The 21,796-nt window shown below is 38.9% G+C and overlaps 1 protein-coding gene and 1 long non-coding RNA gene across 2 annotated transcripts; one reads left to right on the forward strand and one right to left on the reverse strand.

Moving 5' to 3' along the window:
- Nucleotides 1–720: 720 nt before the first annotated feature.
- Nucleotides 721–1,772, reverse strand: LOC135318511 (uncharacterized). The gene is made up of 3 exons (XR_010376610.1): nucleotides 1,329–1,772; nucleotides 1,198–1,231; nucleotides 721–837 (listed from the first exon to the last, which is right to left on the reverse strand). It is a non-coding gene; the product is annotated as an uncharacterized LOC135318511 (long non-coding RNA).
- A 93-nt stretch (nucleotides 1,773–1,865) lies between these two features.
- On the forward strand, nucleotides 1,866–20,425 carry SERINC3 (serine incorporator 3). The gene is made up of 10 exons (XM_010977726.3): nucleotides 1,866–2,022; nucleotides 7,125–7,286; nucleotides 7,882–8,075; nucleotides 10,036–10,115; nucleotides 10,760–10,897; nucleotides 12,939–13,108; nucleotides 13,912–14,002; nucleotides 14,842–15,022; nucleotides 16,827–17,054; nucleotides 17,698–20,425. The coding sequence occupies exons 1-10, from the start codon at nucleotides 1,984–1,986 to the stop codon at nucleotides 17,834–17,836; spliced, it is 1,422 nt and encodes a 473-aa protein (XP_010976028.1). The 5' UTR covers nucleotides 1,866–1,983; the 3' UTR covers nucleotides 17,837–20,425.
- Nucleotides 20,426–21,796: the final 1,371 nt, after the last annotated feature.

The raw sequence follows: 21,796 nt of genomic DNA on the forward strand, positions 1-21,796 counted from the left end.
ACCTAGATGAGGCACACTTAACCACTTTGGGTCAGAAACACTGAGACGGGCAGGGTCCCACATTTGGGAGGACTAATGCTTGCAGGTCAGGATGTGAAAAACTCTTCAGCTGCTGGTGAGACCCACTGTTCCTCACTGAACATAAAAAAGTGTTCAATGAATATAAACAAATATCAGATGAGGCTACTCTGTAGTTGGAACAAGGCAATAGATAAGGCCACTCTGGAAACAAATATGACTCAACATCTTCTTCCAACATGAGTGGGTCCTGCTTCTTTTTCAAGGACAACTCTGGCCCTGTTTTAATCCTCCTACCTTCTGGATAAAAATTAAAATATCTAATTATTGAATTGTTCCTGCTTCTTGACTCTGTCCAGTTCAAAATTGTTCCCCACTTCCTTAACCTCTTCCCTGCTCCTTAGAGATACCCAGCACAAACCCAAATCCTACAACAAGCTTTTCCCAATTCCCTCTTACCAAGATACCTCATGGCTTCTCTTAATACGTTCTCCCTTAATGAACAAGCTAAATAACTCTAATTCATTTTGACTATGGTATGTTCCTGATAGAATTGGATCACGGACTTTATCACAGTCTTAGCTTTTTTTCTGCCCAGTCCAACACTGTCCAGACAGAAAGAAGGAAGGATTTTAAGGGTTACCTGGAAGGTTCAGTGGTCCTGAAACAGCCTGACTTGGGCAGGTAGTTTGGGGGGCAGAAAGAAAGAAGGGCTGAGGTAGGAATTAGGAAAGCTTGAGTAATTCTTCTTCCTCTGTCATCAACCCTTTCTGTGGCCTTAGGCAAACCATTTCACTTTGAGTCTTTTCCCATTTCTTTCTGTACAAAAAGAGATACAAATATATTTCTAAAGCTTCTTCCAATCTAAATATTCTAGGATCCAAACTCTACAGGTTCTCATACTGCCAGGTAAATGTTCCCCTACACTAGTCATTTGTATAACGTTGTCACCATTGTTGCCATATCTACATACCACCTGTACTGTTATGGACATTAGTAAATAATTTTTCAAAATTTTTTCTTTAAATGGACTCTTAATTTTTACTTAAATTTACAAAGGAAAATTTACACCACTGCTTAAGTGGAAATCAAGCATTGCTTGGTAGAAGTGTAAGAATTTCTGCAAATCCACACATACACAAACCCTAAAACAATGTTATTTAACTGTAGAGTGGTTACCTTTGGATGATATTTGGAAAGTGAAGCCTTCACTCTGTTAAAAAGGGAGATAAGCAAATGTTAGAAAAAATGTTAAATACGTACTAGTCTCAAACACACTTTCTCTTTAATTTGAAGCAAGACGTTCTCACCCTGCCTTTCAGTGTTATTTAATGACCGATATATGCATCCTTGGATCCTTTCATTTATCCCAAATGGCTTATTTATCCCGCATTTTAGGAAACAGTGCCCATCTCTCCTGCTTCACTTGGACTCATCCTTCAGGTCTTAGACTAAATATAAATTCCTCAGATTAGATATAAAGTCCTTCCAGGACTACTCCCCAACTATTTACCTTCCCCCTACATAGTAGGCATTAAATAAACTTTTATTGAAAGAATATTCCCTCACGCTACTTTTTCATTGTAGTCACCAAAGTATGTCATGGTACGTTTCTGTTCATCATCAGTCTCTTCTTAACTTGACCATAAATTCTCGTGCACTTCTGTACCCCAAATCTTGACACATAGTGAGCTCCCAGTGAATACAAATGAGATCAAAGAATAAAGCCTGCTCTGCTCCTTTATTTAGGTTTAGCCCCGCCTCCTCCCCAGCCCCGCCTTCTCCTCCTACCAATGACTGGTGCCTTCTCGGCAGCGGCCGCGGGCGATGGGCGGGGCCACGTAAGGACGCAGGACGCACGTTTCCGGCCTGAGAAACTGTAGCGTTTCTGAGGAGGCGCCTCAACCGGCAGTTACCACCGCGCTAGGAGCCTCCGGCTCGGCCACCTCCATCACCGGTGTCACCATGGGGGCTGTGCTGGGCGTCTTCTCCCTCGCTAGCTGGGTGAGTTTGGGGTCCGGTTTCTCCGTCGGACCTGTGGTTTGGGGGAGGGCTATAGGACTCCCCAAGCCCAGTCCCGAAAGGGCCTCGGCGCCAGGGGCCCAGGGTTTGGGGGACCGGGCCGGGCTGCAGAGGGTATTGGGGGTGTCCAGGATAGAATTCGCGATGCCCTGCGATCGGGATCCGGCGACTCGCCTTCTGGGTTTGTTGAGGAACCTAAGAGGCCAGGCCTCCATTGTTTACAATTTCGATTGCCCCGCCCCCGCGAGCCTTCCGGCTTCTGGCTTCCTCTGGAGCTGAAACGAGCGACGAAGGAGAGTTCCCGGGGCGGCGCTCTCAGGTTCATTTCCACGCACCTTCTTAGGGTGGCGTCATTTATTTACGGGTGGGGAGGGTGAATAATATTTTTATCCCATAGCACAGGATTTTGCCAAAGCTACGAAGCGTATGGCAGAGGTGGGATTTTAACCGAGGCCTGTCTGCGGTTCTGGTGCAAGGAAAAGAAGGCCTTGTGGATTATTCACAATTGGAAGTCATGGTCTGAACATTTTGGGACCTTGTGCAAGTCATTTCTTTCTGGCTTCTCTTAAGATGAAGACAGTCACCCCAGCATTCCTCGCTTCAAGAACTGTTGTAAGGATGAAGTGAATAAATGGATTGAATCACTTGATAGATTGTAAAGGCCATATTTTATAAGGAATATTTTAGGCTCTGTGGAAGAGAATATGGCGAGTTCGTTCATGCACTCGCTTCAGAGGAGGGTGATTCCTTGACATCATTTTCTTGTTTCCTAATTCCCCAGCTGACTTAATTAATCAAGGGCTCACTGTCAGCTCATTCCACTACCGTTTTTTAGGAACAGTGTATTTTCCATCCTTTAAGGTTGTTGATTTTAAATCAGAAGGGGCTTTGGTCATTTATGGGTTCCTAGATTGCAGTGGCTTTCCAGTTTTTTTACCTTGAGCCAAAATAGGAAATAAATTTTACACAGTTGATTTAGTACACCCATTTAGACTCAAGTTTCATGAAATAATTCTTACCTTTGCCCTCTGCTATACAATTTTTCTTTTCTGTCATATTAAAGAAAATTTCTGGTCAGTTGATTTTTACAGGCCTCTAGTGGGTCAGACTCACTATTTACAACACAAATTTAGAAAAAAGTAGCTAAGAAGGTCATTAATTAAGGAATGAATTGGTCATTTGAAACCTGAAACACATTTTGGCTTTGAGGTAAAGCTGAGATTGGAATTGATGCCATCAAAGCATTTCTATCTATAGATCCCATTCATATTTTATTAATTCCTTTTGTTCAGTAGGAACAGTAAGGAATTCAGTGTACCAGAGAATGGAATGAGTGAGGGGAAAAAGAGTAAATGAAGTCAGAAAGGTGAAGGGAGTCAAGTCATGTAGATGCCCACTGGCCAATTTAACAACATGGGCTTTTATTCTTATGTGATTACAGGGATCCATAGCAGAAAAGGGGAATGATGTGATCTGACCAGTGATTTAACAGGATTGCTGTGTGGAGAATAGCTGGTGGAAAAGAAAAGATAAAGCAGTGTAGGGAGAAAAAATTTTTCTTCCATCCACTATGAGTTAGTGGTTGGGGCCTGCAAATTAAAATGAGAAGAGAAAAACCACGTGAAAAAAAGAGTTTACTTGTGCAACTCACATACACACAGGAGTTCTCAGTGATGAATAACTCTTAAGGGGTGGTTAGAATATAGGGCCTATTATATGCCTAACTTAGTTGCAGGGGATGGCAGAAAAGGGCTGCCAGGGGGAACAAATAGGTTTCTTTAGGAAAGATAATTGGGTTTTTTTTAATTACTTGAATTCTTTTTTAAAAAAAAATTTTTTTTTTCACTTTTTTTGTGGGGGGTAATTAGGTTTTTTTTTTTTTTTTAATTTAATGGAGGTTTTAGGGTTTGAGCCTGGGACCTCATGCATGCCAGGCAGGCACTCTACCACTAAGCTATACCCTCCCCCCACCAACAGTTGAGTTTTTAGGAGAACAAACAAGAGATAAGAAAGTTTGTGATAGTTCTTGTTTATGTAGGTGCAGAGGTCTTTTTGTCTTCTTCATGGCCATAAAACTCCCTTGGAGAGAGAATTCGTGGCAGTTACTGCTTTTAGTCAGATGAAAAAAGCTCTAAGAAGGCATTTTTTTTCCTGCATCTTTTGAATCTCACATGTCTTCATCTTAAAATAATTTTTATACAAACTCTGGGTTCTGAATGGGTTGCTGTAGCAACAGGAACTATAGCTTTTAATCCAGGTGAAGTGATAGTAGGGGCTTAGACCAATGTGATAGCTAAGGATGCTGTGAAAGTAGTCAGATTCTGGATATATTTTGAGGATAGAGCTGATGTGCTGACAAAAGGGATGAAGGTTTTGGAAAAAGAAAGGCATCAAGGATGACGCCAGGGTTTTTGGTCTGGGCAACAGGAAGAGTATGTTACCAACCTGGGTCCTGGACTCTTTAATTAGCAGCAATTGGTAAGAGGGCAGATGAGAATGTTAAGGTAAGGCTTTACTGGAGCTCCTAGTGCAGCATGAGGGAGTGAAAACAAGGAACAGGTGCCCTTGTTTGCTCCCAAGGTGGGGTGGGAGGAGCGTGTGGGATCAGTGTGTTGGGCAGGAAGCGTAGCTGAGGTGGTCTGCCCATCTCGTTGGCGATGCTGTCTGCAGGGATCATGCACAGTCCCCTGCTTTTGTTCCCAGCACCTCTGAAGTGGCAGTTGGCTTGTGACCTTTTTGTATCTTATTCAGTTATTTTTAGTTTACTTTGTTTTCTGTTGCTCACGGAGATGTAGGTCCAAGGTGTAAGCACTCCAGTAAAGGGTTCCAGGTCCCAGCCTATCTCAAATAGAGTGGTCATTTACTGAGATAGGGAAGTGACATAGCATAGCAGGACAAGTTTGTTCCACAGATTGAGTACCTGCTATGTAAAGGTGCAAGAGATACAACACTAGGTGGTCCCCTCTCAAGATACAAGACAGTTATAAACAGGTAAGTAGATATTGGTTTGCCAATACCACGGAGTGGGTGACTTAAATAACAGAAATTTCCTGTCTCACAGTTTTGGAGGCTAGAAATCTGAGATTAAGGTGTCAGCAGGGTTCTTTCTGAGGGTGGTGAGAGAGACTCTGTTCCAGGCCTCCTTCCTCGTTCCTGGTGGTTTGGTAGCAGTCTTTGGTGTTCCTTGGTTTGTAGATCTCTGTCTTCATCTTCACATGGTGTTCTCCCTGCGATGCATGTCTGTGTCCAGGTTTCTCCTTTTTATGACACTAGTCATGGTTGATTAGGTGCCAACTCTTCTCCAGCAGAACATTTTCCCTAGTTATATATGCAAAGATCCTGATCCTAAGGTCAAATTCTGGGGTACTGGGGATTAGGACTTCAACATATGAATTTTGAAGGACACAATTCAACCTATAGCAAACAGTAGGCAGTTATGAGGAACTGGCTAGGGGAAAAAATGCTAAAGAGAGTCAGGAGTGTGAGAGTGCAGACAAAATAAACCTGAAGCAATCAGTATCATTGTTTTTAGTTGTAAAATGTCTCTATTTCTGTCTGTGGCCAGATACAGACTTTTACTATGGTCTTTTGACCCAGATTGTAATTAAGAGCTAGAGACTGGGGCTGGGTGGTCAATTCTCCATGGCTGCTGTGATTATGGTTACTAATGGTTACCAGGATAGACTGAGCCCCTGCTGTGAGAGGCATTGTGCTAGGTGCTCTATATTCCTAACAATGTCTCATAAAAGATGATTACTGGGGCCATATTCTAAGATCAGAATACCCCAGTGTTTGCATCTGCTGCTTCTGCTGATGATTCTGAATTGGCCTATTCTTGTAATGTGACTTGATAACATCATCTGTCAAAGCAGTTCAGGTGGTTTCCTAATCAAGCATATAAAAGAATGACTCAGATTATGTCCTCTCATCTGGAATGCTCATTAGATTTCTGCTGACCAAAGATCCAAGTTACAGTGGGTTTTTGGGTTTTTTTTTAATTGTGGTAACATTCACATGACATTAAATTAACCATTTTAAAATGTATAATTCAGTAGCATTTAGTACATTCACAGTGTTATACTGTCATCATCACCTCTGTCTGGCTCCAGAAGATTTTCATCACCCCAAAGGGAAACTTGATACCTATTAAGCAGTCAGCTCTCGTCTCCCCTCTCCCTCCAACCTCTGGAAATCACTAATCTTCTTTCTCTCTCTGGATTTACCTGTTTGGGGTATTTCATATGAATGAAATCACAATATGTGACCTTTTGTGTCTGGCTTCTTTCACTTAGCATGATGTTTTCTAGGTTTACCCATGCTGTACTAGGTTTCAGTACTTCATTTTTATGGCTAAATAATATTCCATTTTGTGGCTATACCACATTTCACTTATCCATTCATCACTTGATGGACATTTGAGTTGTTTCTGCTTTCTGACAATTGTAGATAGTGCTGCTTTGAACATTCATTCATGTACAAGTTTTTGTCTGAATACCTGTTTCAGTTCTTTGGGGTATGTATATGAGTGGAGTTGCTGGCTCATATGATAATTCTATGTTTCACTTTGAGGAATCTCCAGATTACCCTTGAATGGAACTAAATGACTCTTGCTTTTATTATTTATAAGCATTTCCATGTAATGTTGCCTTATGCTGTAAATTCAGATCTGGTAGCTAGGATTCTCATCAAACAGCAAATGGAGTTAGGTTTCTGTTTTTCTCAGTATTAAGATATATTGTTTTTAAATAAAATGTGCTCTCTGCGTGAGCATAACTAATATTGGGCTTTTTATTATGTTTTAGGCACTATGTTGAGTGCTCATTTAATATAGCAATGTCTGAGAGAGGAAGATTCTGTTACTGAGTCTGTTTTACAATTTGAGAGATAAGCTTGGATTGTATAACTTGTTGAGGTAAAGTGGCAGAAATAACATTGGTTGCAGAGCCCAGGCTTGTAAGCCCTTCCTCCCGGGCAGTCATTCCCTCAGTAACAGCTCTCAGGGCCTGGTCTGCCTCGTGTCTGCTCTGGATGTCATGAAGGAGTTCTCTGAAGGAGTCAAATGGCAGTGATGTTCTTTATTACAGGTTCCGTGCCTTTGCGGTGGCGCGTCATGTTTGCTGTGTGGTTGCTGTCCCAATAGTAAGAATTCCACTCTGACTCGCCTCATCTATGCTTTCATTCTCTTCCTGGGCACCATTGTATGTTTTATCATGTTTCATGAAGGGATGGAAACACAGCTGAAGAAGGTAAGTGGACCTAAGAGTAACCTTAATGAAGGGCTTATTTTTATTATTTTTATAGTTTGTGAAATTTTAGTCATAATTAATAATTATTGTGAAACTCAATCAAGTTCATTGGATTTGTTGGGATTTTAAATTTGGGATATAGTCAAGACACAGAATATGAAGGTATTAGTCCTTTTCCAAAATAAAGGTAGTCAGAATGAACATCTTCAGTCAACTGAGGGAATGATATTAAAGAGTGGCCCTAAAACTTTGTCTTTCCATGCTGTGTTTAATTTTAAACATTTAAGCTAGACTAGCCCTTCACCTTTGGAAGGAGTGAGTTGTAGCATGAAAATTCGTGGGAAAATGGGAGATCACCTCATCAGCAGACAAGAGCAGAAAAGAGAACACTTGACTTTTATTTTCAAAATGCAAGATGTTTACACTATTTGGTGACAAGATTGTAAGTGAATTGGAGGGAAAGAGAAAAATCCCACAGGACTGTTTTACAGTTGTTAAAGTGGTCAGTTTTATAAATCCAGGCTTTCCTATGGTGGAATAGAATCTCTCTCTGTAAATGTGGATATTCCTATGGCATTGAAATTGCTTTTTCCAGATTCCTGGATTCTGTGATGAAGGATTTAATACCAAAGTGGCTGACATAAATGTGGATAAAGATTGTGATGTGCTGGTTCGTTATAAAGCTGTATATCGAATCAACTTTGCCTTAGCCGTCTTTTTCTTTGTCTTCTCTCTGCTCATGTTAAAAGTGAAAACGAGTAAAGATCCCAGAGCAGCAATACACAATGGGTATGTAAGAATTATTTATGATTAACTTGTTATAGTATGGTGTGCCTCCTCCCATTCTGCAGTTAATGTTGCTAGTTTGAAGAAAGCAGTAGAGTATGTGAATCAGTGGCCCAGATGTATTTCTGACGTATTATACATGTGAAATTGTTTGACGTCATTTTCATTTGGAGTCCAACAGCATGGGCGTGGTTAAGTGCATGAGGAGAGTCTTGTCTTTTTTGTTTTTAATTAAAAAAAAAACAAAACAAACCTTTGCTTCAAGTGTCCAGATTTTTCTTGAACACCTATGAAACAGTTCAAGCACTGTGGGCGCTACACACACACACATTTTTTTCTTTCTGTTGTTAAAAGATAAACATGTACCTGATATATTTAAATAGTATACAGAAATAGATAGTGAATATATTTGGGCCACTGATTTATATATTCTGTTTCTTCCCATTCCCGATCCCTATACATATATTTCTAATTCTCATTTGAAGATGGAAGGGAATTTAGTAAACTTCATATATATTATAATCCCCTTTTTACAGATGCAGTAACTGAATTCCAGAGAGATTAAATAAATTGCCTGAGATCTCTCAGCTAGTGAGGGTTGGAGCTAGGATTGAAATTCAGATTTGTCCAGCTCCAAAGCCACTGTGCCATACAAGACAGTCTTTAAAGATTGACTGAAAGCCAGGTTTGGTCCTGGCTTTGCCAGTGATGAACCATGTGATTGTGGGCAAGGCACTTATGTCCAGTTGTTACTGAACCAGGTTCATTTGCCTGACGTACAGCAAGCCAAACAGATGCTTGAAGTTTGCAGCAGAGACAGGAGGACTAATCTCGGATCCACCTCCCCGAAGATGAGGGGCTTGAGTTATTTACGGGATAAAGAAGCGGAGTGTCTTAGGTTTGGGGAAAGGAGATTGGAAGTAGGCAAAAGGTGTAGTTATTAGTGTTCTACACAGGCATATCTGAGTTACATGCTTCTTAACAGAATGCATATTCAAAAATGGAGATGCTTAGCATAATGAGGGTGGAATTTTTGGCACTCTGATATCAAAAGGTCATTCATTGAATACCTGTGCAGGCTCAGTTTTAGGGTCAGTGGTTTGAACCAGTCTTAACCAACTCAAACTGGAGAAGAACTCCCAAGTTTCTGAGAAACAGCTTAAGCCTCTGATACTATAGCAACCCATATGTCAGAGGTGTTATCTAAAAGGTTTAAGAGTTGTGTGATGTATTATTGAGGCTATATGAAGCTTGGAGGGTATGGAATTTGAAAAAAATTAAGGCAAGCTTGCTCAATGAAGGCAAGGCTACAAGTGGAAGGGTTCTTAAGGGAAGGGTATATAGCTCAAGTGGTAGAGTGCATGCTTAGCATGCACAAGGACCTGGGTTCAATCCCCAATACCTCCTCTAAAGATAAATGAACCCAATTACCAACCGCTCCCCCCCAAAAAACCAAAACAATCAGAGGTGTTCTTTAAAACAAGCTGTTCCCTTAGCTGCTGTTTCGTTAGACAAACTCAAGAATTTAGTCACCAGTTTCTATCAGCTCTGTGAGGCACAGTTTCAGGATGGGTTTTTTAACTCTATGGGGCAGGGTTTCACTTGGTTGTAAAAGGATTGGGTGATTAACTTTTCCCCAGATCTGAGTTGATTGCTCTATATTTAGCTAACATTAAATTAGCTCTGGAATTCTAGAAAAATTCATATCTTTAAGTGCTAAAAGTAGGGAAACTCTAAAGTTACATGTTTCTTTCTTATGAATGTGAATGATTTGGTCTCTGTGCTATTATTTGTCCTTAAATTGTGTGAAATATTGAATGAAGTAGCTTCATGTCAGATGAAGACATAAGCCCAATCATATTGGAAATGCTAGTACGGCTTTATTTTTACATTTAAAAATTTGTTTTTCTCAGTGTAAGGGCAAAAGTTAGCATCTCATAAATGCACTTTTGTATTTTAATAGGTTTTGGTTCTTCAAAATTGCTGCCATTGTTGGTATCATGGTTGGATCTTTCTATATTCCTGGGGGTCACTTCACCACAGGTATAGTTCGCTATTAAGAGGGTTAATTATAATGTATACAGACTACAAATGATTGAGTTAAAGCTACATTTTCATTACCGATTTTATAGAACTGGTAATTAAATGAAATGGTGTCCAATTACCATGACTTGGTAGTGATATTAAGATATTAACTGATTAATTAAAGCCAGGAGGCTTTCAGCCCACTTGTCAGCTGTTCTGGAACCATATGCTAATCGTTTGCCAATATTTTAGTACTTTACCTTCTCACTTGGCGATACTAAGTTAATTGGAGAGCTTGTCAACATAGGGACTTATAACCATGTGGTCCACTATCCCTGTCTTACCTGCTTCCTGTGGATTTCCACTGTGATTTTTATTCCTGTAAAGTAAAGGAAAAGGTTTATATTCTTTCCATTTGGAATGTCAGATCCTAGGCTCCCCTTGGCACAAGCTAGAACAAGTTTTAAAAGGTCCAAAACTCAACACTTCTCAGAGAGTGCCTTTGAGTTTGGAATTGCAGTAATCTCGCTGCACTGCTGGAGACAGAGTATGTCTTCATCACCTCTCTCTTACTTGAATTGAAATCTTTTTAAAGGTTGGACAGTAACATTCTGAAATGTTACTGCTATGGTAAAGAATAACTTTGTGCATTTGGTTTGTAGCCTGGTTTGTTATTGGCATGGCGGGGGCTGCCTTCTTCATCCTCATCCAGCTGGTGCTATTGGTAGACTTTGCTCACTCTTGGAATGAATTATGGGTAAATCGAATGGAAGAAGGGAACCCCAAGTGCTGGTATGCCGGTAGGTATCTAAACACCAATGAGAGCTGCACTGTGTTACGCTCCGTTAAACAGGGCAGACGATAAAAATTTCTGTTGATGTAAACATATAAGCTCCCAATGTAGAGCTGACTTTTAAAAAACTATAATTACCAGTTCAGTCAGTTCTGAATTATATGTATTACTAGAATAGAGGAGCAAAAATGATTTAAATCACTGGATTCTCCCAATTCATTTATTTTGAGATTTGAGACTCCTTATGTAAACACCTCCAGTTTTCTGGAAAAACATAAGGAAAAAGTTTTATTTAGTGACATAGTTCTGGTTTTTTTTTTTTTTCCATGGACAGGGTACTCAGATGGGTTCTACATATGGGACATCTGTTCACATGCCTCAGGCAGATAAAGCTGAACAGTCTTTACTGCTTTATTTAGAGTATGACCCCATACTCCTTGTAAAAGCTTTCTGGTGGGTAAGGGGCGCTTAAAATTTCTAGGTTGGGAATAGAATTTACAGCCTGTGATAATGGAGAAGGATTTGGAGCCCTGTATAAGAATAAAACACGAAAATTTCCACCCACCAGCAACCCACTTTCTTCTCCATTATTACTAGACCTTTATATATTTATGCACATCTATATGTTTTTGAATTTAAATGTAAACAAGTTCATTGTACTTACTGTTCCATGACTTGCTCTTTTCACTTACTGTGTGATGAATGAATGTCCTTCCATACCAGTGAATGTAAGTCTGTCCTATTCATTTAATGGCTGCATGGTATTCCAATCTATACATTCCATGGTGTTCCGTGGCCTGGCATACCACAGTTTGTTTAACCATTGCCCTGCTGTAGGTCACTTAAATTGTTTGTAATTACTTCAACAAAAGTTTTAAAAAATTGTCTTTATCATCTGCCACTATTGGTTGGGAGTCCTAAAACTCCTCCTTTACTTCTTTCTGACTAATAAAAATTTATTTTATTTTCTTACCTATTTGCTTCTGTTTTCTCCCATTTATTTTGGATCACCCAAATTGCAGATTTGCCATACTTTGAAGTAACTAAAAGTGGAGAAATCTTACATATTCAGATGGAAGAACATTAAGAACTGAGCTAATAACTTAATATACATTATCATTTTATAGTAACATCATGTACATCATTTAATTTTAAACATGCAAAGTCCATTGAGATTGAGATAAGTAGAAACTAGCTTCTTTTGTTGTTGTTTTGTTTCATTTTTTTGTGGAGGACATAATTAGGCTTGTTTGTTTGTTTGTTTGTTTATTTAATGGAGGTACTGGGGATTGAACCCAGGACCTCATGCATCGCATGCTACCATTGAGCTATACCCTCCCCGAAACTAGCTTTCTTAAATAAGTCTGTGCTTTGAAGTAAACACAAGTTAATTGAACTCAACATTGCTACAGTTGGTCTGAGTATACTGGATACCCTTTCATGTTTTCTAATTTTCAGAGTTACACAGCTAATTGTTGATTATCCATATGGATAGAAAGAAACATGACTTTAGATATTTGAGAAGAGCAGATGAGCCACTTTAACACAATGATGTGGTCTCATTGTAATAGGAAATGGGTTTATATAGCCATTGGCTGTAGAGAAAAACTTGCCATAAAAAGATGCCTGTCTTTGCTGTTTTCTGCTAACACCATTCCTGGCATTTAGCTTGCTGTAAATTGGGCCATTTTGAGGGCCCAGGAGTCTTCTAGCTTCCCAAGAAAAGTTTATAATGTACCTTATATAGCATGTAGTTAGGGAATACTCTAGTGAGAATTTTACAACTGGTTTTTCAACCCACAGAATCCAGTCGGATAATCCAGGAAGTGAATTCAGTTGCTTGGTGGATTTTAGAATTTAACATTGCATCAACTCTTAACACAATCTGAAACTTTAACCTTGGGGTTTCAGTAATTTTACTGTAAATTACTGACCATCATTAAAGTGAAATAATGCTGCTTTATTTTTATATAAAATAGAAGAAAATGGTCTTCTTTATAAAAGTTTGTTATGATTGTGGACATTCACGTTTGTTTTCTCTTTTCTAGCTTTACTGTCTGCCACAAGCATCTGTTACATCCTGTCAATCATCTCTGTCGTATTGCTCTACATATACTACACCAAACCAGATGGCTGTACAGAAAACAAGTTCTTCATCAGCATTAATCTAATCCTTTGCATTGCAGTTTCTATTGTATCAATCCTTCCAAAAATTCAGGTATAGTTGTAAGTTGTTCTTCCTGCTGTGAAAGATTTTTAATTAATGCTAAACTTGAAATCTGAATAACCTTTTATATGAATTTACATCCAAGTTTATCTACTTAAGCACGGTAAAGTCTTCATAATTATAACTTAATCACTATAAAATGTACCATTTAGTGCCTGTATTATAATTAAGTGAATAATTTCCCTATCATTAAAAAAAAAACCTATGTAACTTGAGAATTTATAGTTCTTAAAATTGTTTACATTAGGAGAATGAGTCTTATGAATCATTAGCAAAGATATTTTAGGAGTATTAAACTAGAAAAAATAATTGATTTTAATATTTAAAATAAAACTCATACTCCTGAGTTTCATTATTTAAATACCATGTTTTAAAAATTCATGGAGTTCCAGATATGAAATATGAAAAGAACATCTAGATATCACCTCTCCTTTTAAAAGTGAGAAAACTGAAATTTCAGAGAGGTGATGGGTCACCTTGCTAGTTAATGGGAAAGCTTAGCTTAGATTTCACTTTGTTACTGAGGGACTAGTAGTAGATCAGAGCCTTTGTATGATACACAGGAATTTCCAGGATTATAAAATGCCTTGAGAACCAGTAGTACATGCTTCCTCTTTCTTGGTTTTTTTTTCAAACTAACTCAAACTGAAAGGTTACTTGTCATCTTTCAGCTGTCAAGCAGAATCAGGAAGTTCTCAGTTAATAATGATTCAGTGGGTCCCAGGAAGTGCACTGGGTTTTAGAAATTTAGCCCTTGCAATGCCTGTGGCATTGTTTTCTTTTTGATTCCATAGGAATACCAGCCTCGTTCTGGCCTCCTGCAGTCCTCTGTCATCACCCTCTACATCATGTACCTCACGTGGTCAGCCATGTCCAATGAACCTGGTAAGGGAATTCAGTAGTGCATTCATTTGCTGAAAACAAAGTAAGAAATTACTCCTTTGGCAGGTGCAAAAACTGGAGCTGGAGCAAATGTCAGACAAACAAATGAACAAACAAACATTGTCACTTAAATGTACAGTGTTCACTGTATGTTTGCACATATTTACCTTTCAAGTTTTATTCTTTATAGCTATTCAGAGCTATTCAGAGCTGACAGCCTGAAGGACCACAGTCCTATATATGGTCTAGGCTTTTTCCCTGGACTAAGTCAAACCAATTAAGAGCTGGACAAGGCAACATTGTCTTGGCCCTTTGTAGAATAGTTTTAATTGAATTTTACTTTGTGGTACCGGCTCTGGAAGAAACAGCTGCAGGAAATCTTCTTTTGTAGGTATTATGGATTGTTTCTCAATAGGATGTTCTGTGGACTCGTTTTCAAGGAAAACCATTATTGCAGACCTTCCAGTGATGACTGGACTTATTTTCATTGTGATCCTATGTAACTATGCAAAAACAAAACTAGGTATAAACTCCTTGTGCTTTAAGCACAACTATAGAGCCAAAAAGACTAGCCAGTGAAACTTCAAAACCATTGAAATCAAGATTAACCTTTGTGAAATTTGACAAGTACTTTGTTATTGTGGTTTCTTTTCTGTTTTTCTAAAACTAAGTCCCTGATTGTAATACAAATACATTACTGACTGCTGAGTTGCAGATTCTTTGAAGTATAGCATTCCCATGTTTTACATCACGACTGAAAGATGTGTCAGCACACCCCTCAAATCCTTTCTTAGAACAAGATGAGTTGTACCTAAAGGTAATAAGAAATTTCTCACTTTCAGATCGTTCCTGCAACCCTAGCCTGTTGAGCATCATTACTCACATGACCTCATCAACATTGGCTCCTGGAAATACAACTGCAGTAGTCCCTACCCCTGCTCCGCCATCACAGAGCGGGCCTTCTCTGGATAAAGAGAATTTTGTTGGGCTGGTAGTTTTTGTTATCTCCCTTTTGTATTCCAGGTGAGTTAAAAAGTACTTAGGACAAGATTCTCATGAAGGTTAATAATAGAGTGAATAATAATAATAATAATAATAATAATAACAACAGTAGATTGGAGAAGCCATTTTGCTTTCAAAAAGCCATATGAAGAATTTAAAAAACTTAACTCTTTATTAAAGTCCTTGGCTTGCCTCAGTTACCCACTGTGTACATTTCTTAAAGTTCAGTAAATCCTCTCAACAGATAATTCCTCCCAACCTTACTAAGAGATACTGTCCTTTGTATAGGAGGATAAAGCCCTTACCTGTCCCTAGATGAGCTAGAATAGTGACTCTGAAAATTGATTGCTTATCTTTAAAAAAAAAAAAACCTTTCTTTTCTGATCATTGTAAATAATATTTGAACAACTACAGAATTAAATATGTGAAATGTTAAAGTCTGTAATCTACAGCCCCAGATATAACCTATGTCAGCAGTTTGCATTCATCTTCCCACTCATTGTTACTGATGTTGTCTATAAAACAGTGTATATTACTTTAATAATTTTAAATATGAAATAATAAAAATGGGCAAGAATATATTTATATAAATTAATAACATAAGTGAGAAAATTATAAAATAGGAAATGAAATTATCCTCCCTCTAAACTTACCTCTTCCATGATTAACATTTTGATATATATTATTTCAGCATATATAAAATATATATCATATTTATATATGATTTAATTGCATATTTTTGTAGATCTATATAACTACGTATATCTATATATCTAATAACTATATTTTTATGGTTACATAATTTTATTTAGAACACTTGATATATAATTTTTAAAATAAATTAGGAACATATATAACAGTGTATATACTATTCTGAAGTGCATATGAATTTGTCATTATAGTTTGGACAGCTTTGCACATTATGTATAGATTTACCTTTTTTTTTTTTTTAACAACGGCTTAAAGAAGGGGTTGGCAAACTACAGCCCTTGGGCTGGCTCCCTATTTTTGTAAATGAAGTTTTATTGGAATACAGCTATGTTCATTTGTTTTCATATTGTCTATGACTCTTTTTGTTTTCCTTTGGTTCCTGATATTAAGGGGAAAGCTTTCAGTCTTTCACTATTAAGTATGATGTAAGCTCTGAGTTTTGCATAGATGCCAGTTTGGGGAAGTTCTCTATTCCTAGTTTGAGTTTTTATCATGAAAAATATCAGATTTTTGTCAGATGCTTTTTTTAAATTTCTGTTGAGATGATCATGTGATTTTTGTCCTTTATTTGTGTGTACTTTTTTATTCAGTCATTTAACTAACTTTTAGTGAACATCTGCTGTGTACTAGAAATGCATAGGTGGCTAAGGTCAATGTTGTTAAAAATTTCTATGAATAGCAAGAAAGACATGACCAGTAAATGATATGGCAGAAGGAAGAGTAAGGAGCTGTGGGAATTTAAGCCAGCCTAGTGATAAAGTGATGTCATGGAAGGCTTCCTGGAGGATTAAAGAATGAGTAAGTTACCTGGGAGAAGGTGGCAGTACATTCCAAGCAAAGAAGAGGTACTTGTGAAGTCAAGGAAGCAGACACTGAACATAGTATGTTTTGGGAAACTCCTAGGCAGTTAAACCATCGAATTGTAACTGATGAGAATACTGTCTCTGTCTTGTGATGCCAGGCAGCAGTTCAGAACTTTAAGCACACCCTTCAGAAGTCCTTCAGTCCCCAAAGTAGGAGCAGTTCAGAAATAACCTTCATGTGTATAAGCCAGTGACAGCGTTTCATCTGCATGGCCCCTTTGTGACTTACCTTCTTTGGGATCGTTTTCCAGCATCCGCAATTCCAACAATAGCCAAGTAAGTAAGCTGACCCTGTCAGGAAGTGACAGTGTGATCCTCGGTGATACAGCTGCCAACGGCGCCGGTGATGAAGAAGATGGACGGCCTCGGCGGGCTGTGGACAATGAGAGAGAAGGGGTGCAGTACAGCTACTCCATGTTCCACCTCATGCTCTGCTTGGCTTCCTTGTACATCATGATGACCCTGACCAACTGGTACAGGTAGGAGGCAGAGATGAAATCGATGGAAGATCACTTAGCCCCTTTGGGTTGCCTGTAAAATCTCCTTCCATTTCCTGACCTCAGAATCCCCTTCTTTTACCCATGTAATGAGGTTGTTTTCAGCGCTCTCTTTTGTGAAGTACTTTTGACTTTTTCTCCTCTTGAATTTAAAATCCAGGTGGAATTTTTACAGTGAAAATCATGGGGAGCTCTTCCAAACTTGAGTTGCTTGAGAGAGAAAATCATGGCATACAGAGATCTGACTCATTTTTGTTCACAGATTTTTCTCTGTCTAGAAATGGCCATATATTCTGATCAAAATAAGGATGTGATAAGGAAGGAAAGTTTCAGGGAGGTCATTTCATTCTAGACTTTTACCAATATGTAGACCAGCAGATGTTCCTGAAGAACTTTTTGCAAGGAATAGTCAGGGTGCTTCATATGGCAAGAAGATGAAAGCTTTTTGAGAGGTGGAGTCCCCTGCTCATAAAAACTAAAAATAGCAGCTTTCTCAAGTCCCTTTTAGAAACTTACTAGGAAGTAGTGTCAGTCAAGTTTCACTGGAGAATTTCTTAGCTTTTGCTGAGGGGCTGCTAAAGGCTGAAATTAGGCTTCTTGACCTTACTCTTTGCTGTTTTCTCAGCCCTGATGCAAACTTCCAGAGCATGACCAACAAGTGGCCAGCTGTGTGGGTCAAGATCAGCTCCAGCTGGGTCTGCCTCCTCCTCTATCTCTGGACCCTTGTGGCTCCACTCGTCCTCACCAATCGAGACTTCAGCTGAACCTCTGAGTGCCAAGGACCCCACCAAAATTCATAAAGGTCTCCTTTGCTGAAAGCTCATATCATTTTACTTTTGCTTCAACTAAAATATTAAGCAAATGCTTTGCAAATAAGACTATATCCAGGTTTATATCAGAGGACAAGATTGAATAATGCTTAATTCAGGATCAGAACTTTTCATTTATATCTATATTATGTTTATTTGTAAGAATATAGAGCAAAAGGAACATTTTATGTTTTAAAGAGAACTACAGCTGTGCTGTGAGAGAGTTCTTTATTGAGACACTACAACTTTGAGTTAAAAAGTAATACAGAAAAATGTTGGATATTTGAGGCCATCATTAATATATTTCTCTTGCAGTATCCTTAAAAAGCAAAATAATTATAATAATGCATTTCTATGACAGTTTTCCTCCCTGAAAGTCTTAACTTGTGTGCTACAAGCCCTCTGCTCAGTCCTTAAATTCATAGTGCTTGGGGGAAGGAGTATGTTTGCGGGATCTTGCCCCAGAAGAGGGGTTGCTGGTATGGCTACTGCTTCTACATCTTGAGTTTTTTCATTTCCTTTTTTTTGCACTGCAGCATTGATGCTGCTTGATTTAAGCCCGTGGCTTTGCCAGAAATATTAATTTCAATAAATGCTTTGTAGGTTTGGTTAAAACAAAGGTTCATTTAGGAAAACAGTGCAACTTCAGTCTGTGTAATTATCTTGTTATGAGTCTGTAAAAGTATAATGCATGTGAATTATATTTGCACTTATATTGATATAATTATATCAAGCTATTTAATTAAAACAGAAAGACTTAAGCTTTGAAGATCCTTTTTTTAACAGCTTATATGAATTAGCAGCCATTCTATGTTTTTTAGACTTATATGGGCAGTCAGGTTTGTCAAACATCTAGCAGAACGCTCCTGTTCCTTCTAAAACTCACCAGGTCTGACTGATGAGTAAAGTCTTGAGCTTATTCAAAAATTGTACTAAGTATCTTTTCTGGGTGAGACACTGGGTAGATGAGAGACAAGGCAGACACTGTCAGGAAACTTCTTCAGGTGAGATAGCACAGAGGGAGGTGGAATAGAACAGTTTGTTCTTTCCATGAAGATTTACTAAGTGTTCTGTCCCAGGTCCTGTCAAGTTCTGGGATACGACTTTAAACATGACAGACACTGGCTCTGCCATCTTGGACTTAGGGTTTTGAGGAGGGTAAAATGAGCTGACAGGTGGTACAGTGTGTTGTAAATTAGTGCTGTGATTTAGGAATTGTGGAGAACTCAAAGGAGAGGTGCTGGGTGGGATATGTCATGATAGGCTTGGAAAAAGTGATGTCTAAGCCAAGAAATGTTAGGAGTTAGCTAATAAGAGGGAAATGGGGAAGCGGACTGGCATTGCTGAAGAGTAGACTAAACTGGATGTTAAGGGTAGGGAAACCAATAATGTGTTCAGTAAAGCTGGAATGGGGAGAAGTGGGCAGGGAGTAGGTTACAAAGGGCTTTGTAAACCACACTGAAGAGTTTGGACCTTATGTAAGACCAGCAGGGAACATATTCAGAGTGACATGGACAGATGATTGATATCTTCAGTCACCGTGGCTGATATATGGAAAATGGATGTAAAGAGATGAGACCAGGGCAGTCCATGTAAGATTTGAAACAGAAGTAAAAGTGAGGATGGAGAGAAACTGACAGTTGAAAACTACTTAGTAATTTAAAATTTTAAATTGGCAGTTGATTAACTATAGGGGAGAGGTAGATTCCTGAGTAATGCTGGTTCTTATCACCCAAGTCTGTGGTGGTTCCATTTCTATGGTAAGAAAAACAGGAAGGAGAGGAACAAGCTGTGCTAGAGGAGATGGAAGTGGTCCTTAAGAATGGCTAAAAGCAGAGGCTCAGGAGTCAGGCTGTTTGGTTTGCAAACAGCTTTGTCATTTTCTATCAGTCAAACTGGTCAGTTATTATTTGTTGAGTATATCCTGTGCTTTATGACCTTGGGCAAATGACAAGCTGTCTGAGCCTCAGTGTTTCCTTTGTTTGAACAAAAGATAGTACCTAGTACCTAAGATTGTTTAGAGAGTAAATTTACTCTGCAAAGTGCTTAACCCATTTGAAGCAGAGTTGTGGTAGCTGCTAATCTCAGTGCAGGCTGAAATGAGACTGGACAACAGTGAAAGTTCAGAGATGTTTAGCCATAATCTGATAGAGGTTAGATTTGAGATGTTCTTACAGAATTAGAAGGAACATAAAGGGGCCAAATCTCAGTTGAGCTGTAGGTGCGGGGTCATGAAGCAGGGCTTGATATGAATTGTTGGAACCACCATCTTTTAAACCAGTCATTCATGCCATGTTACAGAGATAAAGTTGCAAGGAATTTTGGGGGGCAAATAGGGGAGGTATAGCCCCTTACTTTGCCAGTGTAAAGCAACCACCCCTTTTTTCTTAAAGCAGGGCCAGCCAATCAAGACCTTTAAAGGGCCTAAACTTCAAAAACATTACCATGTACCATACCCCACTTTATGTATTTAAAATAAAAGCAATAGTAAATTGTAAAATAAATGTAACAAAGTCCAATAAAGTTTTTATTTTTTTCTCATGATGATAACTTTGATATTAATTTGAAATAACAAATTCTGTTTAAAAACGAGGTGGCCATGTCCCTGCTTTGCTTGGTTATACCCTAAGTTAAGTTGGCCTGTTGCTAGGACACCCAGTAGTTTCAAGACTCAAGTTGCGTATTGAGTGCTGAATTATACGTATGCATTTAAAAAAAAAGTCAGTATTTGCCCAGGATCATACTTTAAAGCAAGGGAGTATTTTGAATCATCAGTACCCCATGGTGTCATCCCATTCCAGAAGAGTCACCTGGTACCTCATCACCATGAGCAGGCTTATCTGTCCCCCACTATTGCAGACTGGGGGGCCCTGGCTTTGAGCTCAGCAGTGTGCTGTAGGAATTCATCAAAGGCAACAGCCATGGCTGCCTCTTCTACATGCTTTCAGCTAGGAGAGAACTGGTGGGCCCATGTTGGATGCTCACTTTCTAGGTTGCTCTTACTAGGTACTGAGTTGGTTGGGAAATAAAACTCTCTTGACCATCAAAGATACTGCCAAAGAATGGCCATATTCCTGATTTTCAGTGCTTTTGATGTTCTGGACCAAACCAGTAACTCAGGCCTAATTTAAACCAGGACAGCTTTTTTGCCCATTACAAGTCCTTGCTTGATTATATTTTTCTTTTTACACCTTCAGGCTGAAGTGAGTATTCAGTAATGTGAGTCTGGATTGATGGCGGGTGCCAGGCTTATGCTCCTTAATGGGAGCTGCTGTTCATCTCTTTATACTTCGTATTGGTCTATCCATCCTGTTACCTAGGAGCCCAGATCAGGCAACCTACTCAGTGGTCTCATTATTGCTACTGGGTGACTCAAACCACACGATGCCTATATCCTTAGGTGAAGAAAAATAATAGTACCCCAAACCAGCAACATGTACCAAGCAATGAACAGACATTGTCCACAGCCCTAAAAGGTGTGATTATTCTTACCCCTCTTTATAGCGCAAACTGAGGTTTAAAGAGTTTAGTGTCTTGCCCACAGTTACTCAGAGGCGAAGCAGAGAAACAAACCCAGGGCTTGATTTTTTCCAGTTAGATCCCAATTTCCCTGAGCCCATAAGGATACAGGAGACAAGATAAACTAGAGACTGCTTAGAGACATGGAGGTGAGTCACCTGGTGCTTTAAACTACCCATCACTATTGAAGTCAGTAGTTCCCTAAAGACAGTGACTACTGTCTTACTGGGTCACTGTATCCCGAGTGACTCGTACTTTTATCAGGTAAGAGGGTGAACATTTGGTTAAAAAAATTTTTTTTCCCAGAAAAGTGGCGTCCTAAAGGATTTTCTTACTCACCAGCTTTAAATGCAAAAACAGCAAACATTTGGGGCCATTGATTATATAGGATTCTGA

The sequence above is a fragment of the Camelus dromedarius genome, chromosome 18 (genome assembly GCF_036321535.1).
Source record: "Camelus dromedarius isolate mCamDro1 chromosome 18, mCamDro1.pat, whole genome shotgun sequence".
Lineage (NCBI taxonomy): Eukaryota > Metazoa > Chordata > Mammalia > Artiodactyla > Camelidae > Camelus > Camelus dromedarius.